The sequence below is a fragment of the Mustela nigripes genome, chromosome 1 (assembly GCF_022355385.1).
Source record: "Mustela nigripes isolate SB6536 chromosome 1, MUSNIG.SB6536, whole genome shotgun sequence".
In the NCBI taxonomy this organism is placed as follows: domain Eukaryota; kingdom Metazoa; phylum Chordata; class Mammalia; order Carnivora; family Mustelidae; genus Mustela; species Mustela nigripes.
In genome coordinates, this window is record NC_081557.1 from 120,535,060 (window position 1) to 120,546,415 (window position 11,356).

An 11,356-nucleotide genomic window follows, 5' to 3' on the forward strand; every position below is an offset into this window, starting at 1 on the left:
GCCTTCGGCTCAGGTCATGATCTCAGGGTCCTGGGATCGAGTCCTGCATCGGGCTCTCTGCTCAGCGGGGAGCCTGCTTCCTCCTCTCTCTCTCTCTGCCTGCCTCTCTGCCTACTTGTGATTTTTCTCTGTCAAATAAATAAATAAAATCTTAAAAAAAAAAAAAAAAAACAGGCTTTGGGTTCGATGCCAGTGCAAGTGTTCTGAGCGTGTCTAAGGTAGGCCAGGCTGCGCCAGAACGGTTAGAAGAGTAGGTGTTTTAATGCTTTTTTCGACTTACAGTATTTTCCACTCATGATGTCTTCATCCAGACATAACCCCATTGTAAGTTGAGAAAGATCTGTAGCTGATTCCATCTCTCTTCACGGGAACAGGGTGAGGAAAAGCTATAGCAGGTGGACCTGCACAGAAATAGAGATGATTTATAACAACAATGTAAGAGCAACTCCATCCTATGGGGCTGTATGCAGAGGCGTGATCATGGAAGCATGATCAATTATTAAATCCATTTCCAGTCCCTCCTCCCCGCTCCGGAGGACAGTGAGTGGGGCTGAAAATTCTAAGCTTCTAATCAGGACTTGGTCTTTCTGGTAACCGGCCCCCATCTAGGAGCCTGTCCAGAGTCACCTCAACAGGACAAGAGATGCTCCTAAGTGCTCTTATCACTCAGGAAATTACAAGGGTTTGAGCTCTGTGCCGGGAACATGGGACCAAGACCAATATGTGCTTTTCTATTATCTCATACTCAGTGTTGGTATAAAAGAAATTCCCAGTTATTTCAACCAGATCGTCAGATACTTTAGATCAAGATCCAAGACTGTCAGATTTATATCCTTTAGGTAACTTCCGCATGTTTCCCCCTTAAATCTTAGTTTTTCTCTTGATGACTTTGGACATTAAAGTCTTAAAATGAATAGGGTCTGTGCATTTGTTTTCAGAGACAGAAAGAAAGGTTTGTAAGGAGACCATGTTCCCAGAGCCGATCTTGGAGGGAAGAAAAACCCAACAGTCTCAATAGGTGGTGACAGTTACCAGGGGTGGGGGGAGGGGTGGGGAGGGTGGGAGCAGTGGGGGGGCTGGGGCTTGGGGGCCAATCCTGCAACCTGCCTTGGCTAAAAGAAGGAGAGCTTGAGAGGAGCCTGCCTCAGCATGTGAACTCGCCCCCCCACCACCACCCAGGGGGACTAAGAGAAAGGGGTTCCTCAAATGCAGTGATAAATCAGCTTTGCAGAGTAATAGGATTAAATTCAAAACTGTTACAGGTGAGGTGTGACTAGCCTGTTCTTGTATCCCTGAGAGCTAGGCCTTTTCTTCATTCAGCAGGTATTACTCTGTTTTCATTGTTACTAAAACAGCACAAAGGAAAACCTCTATTTGTTCTCTTACCTTATGTTGATCTTAGAACAACACCAAAAATGCTTACCCTAGTAGGTCTTAAAACTTAACACTGGAAGCTTCAAAGGAGGGAAGATTATTTGCTCCCATTTCCTGCCCTTTTTCCTCTCCAATTCTAACAACTTGCTACATTTAATCCCAGCTTTGCCTACCTTTTCCCCAGAAAAATCATCAGCGAGCATGTGTAGGCAGACACCCGTAGATTCACTGAAGTGTCAGAGGCCAGCTTTGCTCTCAGGGAGTTTGCAGTCTTGTCCGGGAGTAAATAATTACGGCCAGGAGTGAATATGAATGTCCAAGAACATGGGAATGGGAGCACAGAGGTCTCCCTAATAATGGCTGCAAGAATCCAGCTGAGGCAGAAATCCCAGAGGGTTCGGCACCTGGGTGGCTCAGTCAGTGAAGTGTCTGCCTTTGGCTCAGGTCCTGATCCCAGAGTCCTGGGACTGAGTCCCACAGGGGCTCCCTGCTCAGTGGGGAGTCTGCTCCTCCCTGTGTCTCTCTGCGTCTTCCCCGGCTTGCAATCTCTCTCAAATAAATAAATAAAATCCTTTAAAAATAAAAAAAGAAAGAAAGAAATCCCTGATGGTCAAGACACTCCAGCTTCTTGGAGAAGGAAGATCTCGAAGGACAGGTTAGATTTAGAGAAGGAATAGAGTATGTGAGGCAAGATTGTGGGGCACCTTTGTGGACTAACGAGGGACCCTGTTCCCTGGCAGAGAGGACAGGAGACAGCAGTCATTGGCTGAAGCAGTTTCTGATTCAGTGAAAGTCTCAGGTAGGATTTCCCCAGATTAACAGAAACCCTGTGTGTGGGAAATGTACCCAGCAGAGCATGAGAGAGATGTGACAAGACTTCTGACAGCCGGGACGAGCCGGCTGGATGTGGAGTCGTGGGGCGGGGATTGTGTTCAGGGCGGGTGACAGGGTCTGTACATGTGCCCTGTCTCCTTCTCACTCTCTGCACAGTAGGAGCCAACGTAAGAGGAACCTCGTGAGAGTCTGTTGCTCGTGCTCCCAGCAGGCTCAGCTCGTGTTCTTGCTTTCTCTTGTTCTCTCCTCCTCTCCCTCTTCCCTTGCCCGCCCGCTCGTGGCCAGATGTCCCGGAGAAATCCTTTCTCACTGTGAGTTTTGGTTGGAATGTCAACCTGTGACATTTGCCTTTTTAGAGCGAATTGTGTGCATGCACAGATTAGTAGTGAGTGTAAAACAATGGGAGCTCTCCCAGACCTCGCCTGGCCTGAGAGCCTCGTGTCTCCAGGCATGGCTCTGACGCCTTTCTGCTCTGTGAACTCGGGCTGGCAAGTAAACTGGCCTGGTCTGCTCTCCAGTTTCTTTGATTTGTAAAACAGAGATGCTAATACTTCCCTACTTGCCTGGTGGAATTTCCTTGAGGTTCACATGAAATTACGGTTGTGAGAGCACTTTGGAGGCTAACAGACTGATTCTTAGCTCAAAGTGAAGATTGCATGGGGGTTAGGGGTTGGTGACATTGGGAGGTCTCAATAAATCCCATCCAACCCTAGCATTTGAGGAAGCTGTCTTATATCATTAAAATAAGTTTCGTTATATAGCTTCCTGTCTGGTGTTTTCAGGGCTGTTCCTGGAATGATCTCTTTTTCCTCCCTAGATATCCCTAAGTGCAGAACCCAGCGCCGCTCTCCGAGTTCCTGCTCATCTCGCCTGGTCTCTTCACCGGTGGGCAGGGCTCCAGGCCACAGAAGCTGACACAAAGGTCCTCATGCAACCTCTTCAGAGGCACCCTGGACTTCAGGCATTATCCGGCCAGGCTCCAGAGCTGAAGTCAATTTAAAAACATGAAAGGATTTTGATAGACATGACAAAGTGCTCTACCCATTGGAGAGATGTTACTTGGGTCCTCTATTAGAAACTTTCAGCTTAGGTACCTGCTTGGGAAAGGGAGTCCTACAGTATTTCAGTAAAAGGTAATCATGGCAGAAGTGCTGATGTGGTTACAACTTAGAGACAGATGTGAGGATAGGTACCATGAGGTGGATAAAAGGACCAGGATAGCAACAGTGGTAATATTGGGTGTACAGGGCCGGGTCCCAGAAAGGTGCAGACAGCCGACTCCCAAGGCTAGTTGAATTGTTTAATGGGGGGCTGTTTACCATGGTGTCTCGTTGGCTGGAGCTGCCATCACCCAGTACCCCTGCCTTCATCTGGTCCAGCTTCTATAACGAAAATACCGTAGATGGGTGGATTACAAACAACGGACATTTATTTTCTCATAGCTCTGGAAGCTGGGAATTTTAAGGTCGAGATGTTGGCAGGGTTGGTTATTTCTCTTTTTTTTTTTTTTAAATATTTTATTTATTTTTTTGAGAGAGAGAGACAGTGAGAGAGAGCATGAGCGAGGAGAAGGTCAGAGGGAGAAGCAGACTACCCATGCAGCTGGGAGCCCGATGCGGGACTCGATCCCAGGACTCCGGGATCATGACCTGAGCCGAAGGCAGTCGTCCAACCAACTGAGCCACCCAGGCGTCCCAGGGTTGGTTATTTCTGAGGCCTCTCTTCTTGGCTTGCGGGTGGCTACCTTCTCCTCCTGTCTGCATATGGTCTTTGTTCTGGGTGGTCTATGTCCTCATCTCCTCTTACTTACAAGGATACACGTTAGATCAGATTAGAGCCTGCCCATATGACCTCATTTAACCTTAATTACCTCTCTGAAAACCCTAGCTCCAAAGACAATCCGGTTCCGAGGTCCTGGGGGTTAAGACTTCAATATAGGAATTTGGGTGGGAGGTTGGGGGGAGTGGGACACAATTCAGCCTACAAACAACAGGGAAGGGAGTGTTAAGAGCATCAAGATGAGATGGTGAACCACCTAGGAACTGGTGACAGTGGAAGCCTTTGTCAGCCTGTGGCCTGAAGAGGCAGAAAGGAAAGGGCCTGTTGTTCCCAGAACCCAGTGAGAGCTGTAGCCACAGGAGAGGGGCCACCCACCAGGCTGTATGCTCTGTGGTGAAGGAATACAGTCATTGTGGAAAACAAGGCCTAGCAGGGAAGGAAGAGGGCGAAGACCCAAGCCATCTCTCTCCACACCCCTCTACACTCCTAACAGCACTTGGCTTTGGTCAAACCCATCCAGAAGTCCAAGAACAAAGGAGCCTGGGAAGAAATGTGTCCAGGAGTGGATGGGAAGGGTATTACATGAGTGGGACTGTGAGGAATAGCAGCACAATGGGGGCAATGTAAAAATTTCCAAAGAAGGCATTAGAATTAATGTTCAAGCAATGTAAATGGGCCTCAAAGAGTCACTGGAAAGCAGAAAATGTTACTTGGCTGAAAAAATATTAGTCAGATCTTCTAAACTAAACCACCTTCTCATGTAACCATTTCAAGGTCCAGAAGTTACCATTCTAGGATACTTATTTACCTAAGTAAAGCAGAATGATAGAAAACCAAATGTTTGTCTATCACGTAATATTGAACACTCATGATCTTGTGTTCCATACTGTAATATACATACATAATATACATGTAACATGTAATATATATGTATATGTTACATGTATGTTATATACATCACACACACACACACTCTTGTTTTTGAGGTTCAAAATGGTGGCCTGGAAAGATGGCGCAGGTTACAGAGGTTTGGATGCCCAAATGATTGCTATAGGACAAAACACAACCAGCTTATAATTGATTAGTTTGCACCACCCAAGGTGATACTAACGCATGACTCTGAGGCAGAGAAGAAAAAAAAAATCCCATACCCAAGATGAGACCTGGTGTTCTTCCCATGGTTAGAGCAGATGGCTCTCGGTTAAGATTTCCTCTTCCGGAAGGCGGAGGCCTCGTGCTCAGCCCTCAGAGCCAGGGGCAGCTGTGCTGCTGGGGTGGCCTACAGCTCCAGGATTCTGCACTGCTTTGTCCCAGTGAACCACCTGGGTGATGTCAGGATCCAGTCACACTGTGGACCTCTGTTGGAATGGGCCAGCCTGGAGTATGTCCCCATCTCTTCTGAAATAAACCAGAATCTTTTGGGGCAAGGACACATCAAGAGAAAGAAGGGCTTGTCTAGTACAAGTGGCTCCCTCTTGTCTTAAGCTGTATTTGGGTTATCTATTCCTATAAAACAAACCACCCCAAAACTTGGCTACTTACAACAACACTCTGTTATTCCCTTCATAAATGTGCAGTTTGGGAGGGGCCTGGGGAAGAGCTTGTCTCTGATCCATACAACATCCTCTGGGTCCTCCTGACAGAGGGCTGGGAGATCCAATTCCAAGATGGTGTAGGGACATGGCTGGGAAGTGCGTATGAGCCCTTCATTGGGTGTTCAGCCAGGGCTGAGGGCAGGGCCCTCTGTTCCTCTTCTTTGGGGCTGGGGTTCTTGTAGCATGGGGACTGGGTTTGAAGGATGAGCATCCCGAGAGAGACAGGTGGACTCTGAATCACCTCTTTTGTCCTCGCCTTGCAAGTCTTACAGTGTCACTCCATTATCCCCTGGTGACCATAGACGCTAACCCAGTTTTAAGCAGAGCAGGCACAGATGTGGGAGAGCTGCGAGGTTCTGGAAGAACGCGTGGGATGGGAAATATAATTGGGCCCATTTGGGAATAGACTGTCTGCCTCAGGATGGTTCCCTAGGTGACCCTTACCCATCACTGGTCACAGCGTAGTTACATGAACTAGGCTGAGCCTCTGTCTTAGCCTGCTCGGCCTGCTGTAACAAACACCACAGGCTGGGGGGCTTAAACAGCATTTATTTTCTCACAGCTCTGGAGGCTGGAAGTCAAAGATCAAGGTGTTGGCAGGGTTGGCATCTGGTGAGATCTCTCTTTTGGGGTTGCCCTTTCTCTGTGTGCTCACATGGCCTTTCCTTGGTACCTGTGCAGAGAGAGAGAGAGAATGAGGTTTCCCTGGACAGATCCTATCTGATCAGGAGACCACCCTTATGGCCTAATTTAACCAACCTACCTTCCTTCCTTCCTATCTTCCTTCCTTCCTTCGTGGCCTCATCTCCATATACAGGCTCTCTAGGGGTTCAACATATGAATGTGCGTGGGGACACCAGCATTCGATCTGTAACATTCCCCACAATGATATGAATTAGATGACAACTGAGAAATATAAATTTATATTGATATTCCTTAATTCAAGAAAACTTTAATTTATCGAACTCCAACCTAGTGCCAGACTCTCTGCTAGGCTCTGGGAATACAGGTAGGAGAAAAATAAACTTCCTGCCCTTAATGGGTCTATAACCATGGGAGAGACAACGCAGCCATTAAAATGGGGCAGGGGGCGCCTGGGTGGCTCAGTGGGTTAAAGCCTCTGCCTTCAGCTTAGGTCATGATCTCAGGGTCCTGGGATCGAGCCCCGCATCAGGCTCTCTCTCAGTAGGGAGCCTGCTTCCTCCTCTCTCTCTGCCTGCCTCTCTGCCTACTTGTGATCTGTCTGTCAATTAAATAAATAAAATCTTTTTTAAATAAATAAATAAAATAAAATGGGGCAGGAGCTGCAAGGAGCACAGGCTGTGACATGTGGCAACTTTGGGAGGGGATGAATAAAGCTCTCCATTCGGAGCTGCACTGGGGATGTCCAAGCAGAAACAGAGGATGCGTGGTACTGAGGAGTAAATATGAGGCAGGACAGATGAGGGGAAGCATTCAGGAGAAAGCAATAGACCATGTGGAGACCCAAGGCAAAAACTAGGGTGACCACCATCCTGATTTGTCCAGGACTGGCCCACTCTTAGCACTAAAGTCCCACATCAAGAACTCTTCAGTCACTTTGCTTTATTCATGGACAGAGTTCAATGCAGCCAGCACACCTGGGGGCGGGGTGGGGGTGCAGCAGGGCTGGTGAGAGAGAAAGCTGAAAACGTGGGCAGGATTCCAAACAAGAACCAAGCCACGCTAAGGAATTTAGACTTTATCTTTCGAGAAGCTGAGCAATCAGTAAGTGATCTTACCCATGGGAGTGGCTGGCTAAGACTTAGATGTAGAAAGAGCTCTATCTGCTGGATAATTAAGAAGAAGAACAGTTCTGCAGTCCTGTCAAGAAGCCCTGGCGGACTTCCAGGGACGAGACTGTGGCGATTTAAAATAATGCAGGGCAGGGCGCCTGGGTGGCTCAGTGGGTTAAAGTATCTGCCTTCGGCTCAGGTCATGATCCCAGCATCCTGGGATCAAGCCCCGCACTGGGCTTTCTGCTCAGCAGGGAGCCTACTTCCCTTCCTCTCTGCCTGCCTCTCTGCCTACTTGTGATCTCTGTCTGTCAAATAAATAAAACCTTTAAAAACAATAAAATAAAATTATGCGGGGAGATGGAGAGATAGGATTTGGACTAGGTTAAGGAGAAGCAACAGAACCTGGAAATACAGAGAAGGGGGGCTGAGAGACCAGAATTCAAGAATGACTCCCCGGTATCTGGCTTGGGCAGCTGCAAAAAGTATTGACAAGGGATTCAGCTGGTTTGGAAAGCCTTCCCCACGCCACCCTACACAAGAATACCAGCAAAGCCGCTCTTCTGCCTCCCATACATCTCCTGTTGACCTAGAAATTCTGGGTTATTGTACCACTGACCCGGAAGTCTCAGCCACAGCCACAGCCACAGCCACTAGACTTACAGGAACAGAAGGAGGCTAGGGGTAAGAGAAGGAAGAATATAGGCATTAATTACACTCAATACTTCTAAGCGACTTATGTTCTCTACCGCATTCAGTTTTTGCAAGAATCCTTCGAGGTGGGCAGGTTGTTATCCTCATTTCACAGATGCAGAATTGGGGGCAAAGTAGGCACCAGGCACCACGGTGGCACCAGGGGCCACAGCTACAAGCAGGCAAAGGAGGGGCTTTAAACCCAGATGCGTTTGAGCATAAAGAACTGTTCTTTTTTACACCACGCTAATTTCCCTAATGAACACAAGTTTCTACCTGATTGGATATTTCGCACATCTTCTGCCCTGCCTTGATTCCATCCTCCTTCAGTGTTGAAGGATGAAGACCAGGAGAAGGAACCTCTCCACTCTAAGAAGCCAGCTGAAGGTTGCTTCCAGGAACAAGGATGGCGAGAGAGCTTCTTAATCCTTCATAACTGGTCCCCAAACTTCTTATACATGCAAAAACCCTAGAGCCAGAGGACCTACGGTAATTATCTTTGTGAGCATCAGGGCCAGGGTATGAAGACAGTGTGTCCCAGTCAACAGCCTATTTAGGGAAGAAGGAAGTGTCCAGAGATGGACGTCAAGAGGTAGGGAACTAGGGGAAGGACACAAAAGGGAAGAAAGGAACCCGTGATGACTTTCCAGGGCCTCCCTCCCGAAGAGAGGTGAGTTTGTCTAAACCTCACGGGGCCTCTGCAGACCTAACAGCCCGAACCCTATGGCCCCTACATGGGGCTTGTCCTCCCAGTCCAGGGACACCCCGTACCTGGAGCCTTAAGAGAAACTCCAGTGCCAACCTCAGCTCCTTCTTAACCAGCGATGCGTAATTCTGATATGAATCTTGGCTTATCTCCTGCGAGATTTTAACCTTTCTGTATTCACGTAATAATCTATCCATTTTGCTTCTAGTCTTCTACTGTTATTTCTGAACATGTTTTACTCTCCCCAACTCCCATCCCCACCCGCCTTGTAGACTGGGAATTCTTCAGAGGATCCCAGTTTCACTCACTCTGTACTTCCACATTTTCTTTTATGCAGGAGGGGTTATAACTGGAGTTTGCTGTCACTGGAATGTCATCAGAAGGTCTGAAATGAAAAAAAGAAAAAAAAAAAGGTCTGAAACGTTCATTTCTCAGCCAGCTTCTTTATCCACTGACACTGACAGAGAGTGGACACAAGAGGGCGCTCCTTCCCCTCTAGCGCAGTCCAAGGAGCTGCTCCTTTTCTGCCTCTTTCAGTCCCTTGAATAAAATTCAGACAGGACTGACATCAGTGAAAGCATATTTTTATTACGATTGGGGAGAGGTTTGGGGCAATTCCGAATATTTACACAGACACCCTTAAGGATATATGTATTCAGCTCAGGTCTTTGATTTCATTTGAATCAAACAGATACCCACAATGTCAGTTTTTGAAGAACTTAAAGTCTAAGGAAGAAACATGTGTTTTAAAAAGTAACCTAAAAAAATAAAAAATAAAAATAAATAAAAAGTAACCTACCACTTTACACCCATTAGGATGGCTATTGTCAAAGCACAGATAACAAGTGTTGGCAAGGTTGTGGAGAAATCGTAACCTTTGTCCATTTGTTGGTGAGGTTTTCAAATGACAGATGTTATTGGAAAATTAAACCTAGGATGACCTTATCACCCAGAAATTCAGGTGTAAACCCCAAAGAACTAAGAACAGGGCCTCCATGAGATACTGGTCTATGTATGTTCACAGCAGTATTATTTATAATAGCCAAAAGGTAGAAGCAACACAAGTCTCCATTGACAGATGAATGGATAAACAAAGTGTGGTTTAGATCTCCTGGAATATTCTTCCGCCTTAGAAAGGAAGGAAATTCCTTCTACAACATGGATGAACCTTGAGGACATGACGCTAAAGGAAAGAAGCCAGCCTGGCTGGCTCAGTCGGCAGAGCATGAATCTTTTGATCTTGGGGTTGTGGGTTTGAGCCCCAGGTTGGGTGTGGAGATTACTTAAAAAAAATAAATAAAATCTTAAAAAAAAAAAAAAGAGGCCAGTCTCAAAGGATAAATACTGCATGATTCCACTTATATGAGGTACCTCAAGTAGTCAAATTCAAAGAGATAGAATAAAGGTTTACAGAGGCTGTGGGAGGGGGGAAATGGGGAGTCAGTACTTAGTGGGTACGCAGTTTCCTTGCCGTTTAGGAAGATGGGTGATGGTGATGTTTGCACAACGGTGTGAATGTACTTAATGCCGCTGAATTTTACACTTAGAGGTGGTTAAAATTGGGAACGCCAGGGTGGCTCAGTCAGTTAAGAGCCTGCCTTCAGCTCAGGTCATGATTTCAGGGTCCTGGGATTGAGCCCCATGTTGTTAGCAGGGAGTTTGCTTCTCCCCCTGCCTGCTGCTCCCCCTGCTTATGTTCCCTCTCTCTGACAAAGAAAATAAAAATATTTTTAAAAAATGGTTAAAACTAGGGGGCACCTGGGTGGCTCAGTAGGTTAAGCCTCTGCCTTCGGCTCAGGTCATGATCTCAGGGTCCTGGGATGGAGCCCCGCACTGGACTCTGCTCAGCAGGGAGCCTGCTTCCCTCTCTCTCTGCCTGCCTCTCTGCCTACTTGTGATCTCTCTCTGCCAAATAAAAAAAATCTTTAAAAAAAAAAAAGTCTAAAGTGGTCAAAATTGAAAAAAAAAAGTGGTTAAAATAGTAAATCTTATGTATATTTTACCACACCAAAACGAATAAAGGGGAAAAAAACCAAAATGTATAGTTATCATAGAGGCAAATACGAAGATGGAGCCACTGCTACATGGGAGACAGGCTGGGAAAAATTATCATCAGGGGTAAGTAACAGTGATCTGGGTCTTAAAGGTATAGTGGATAAGGCAAGGTTAAGTTTTTAGGCTCCAATTGTCTCTTCTACACCCTTTCTCCCCAAGCTTTTTGGGGTGCCAGGGTGGCTCAGTCATTAGGCATGGCCTTTGGCTCAGGTCATGATCCTGGGGTCCTGGGGTCAAGTCCCACATTGGGCTCCCTGCTTAGCCGAGAGCCTGCTTCTCCTTCTCCTGCTCTCTGCTTGTGTTCCCTCTCTCGCTGCCTCTCTGTCAAATAAATAAAATCTTTTAAAAAAAAAGCTTATTCTTTTTTTCTATATTTTGTTTATTTCCCATGATTTAGCTTCTCTAGCCCCTGCCCTGGTTTTATCAGAATCCAGATTTTTTTTATAGTACGTGATAGATTACAGTGCCCTTTCTCCTACACTATTAACACAGTTGACCCTTTAAACAATCTCCTGAGACAAACATGGAAGACACTACTATCACCAGTATACAGATGAAGATCCCAA

General features: G+C 46.6%; 1 protein-coding gene across 5 annotated transcripts in view; it reads left to right on the plus strand.

Moving 5' to 3' along the window:
- Positions 1-11,099, plus strand: part of FBXO16 (F-box protein 16) — a 53,688-nt gene extending 42,589 nt beyond the window's left edge. For 3 of the 5 annotated variants that reach the window (XM_059372534.1, XM_059372525.1, XM_059372543.1), the window contains exon 8: positions 3,026-9,066. In XM_059372534.1, coding sequence (XP_059228517.1) covers positions 3,026-3,208 — 183 coding nt within the window. In that variant the 3' untranslated portion in view covers positions 3,209-9,066. The other 2 variants (XM_059372560.1, XM_059372568.1) reach the window with 2 other exon arrangements.
- Positions 11,100-11,356: the final 257 nt, after the last annotated feature.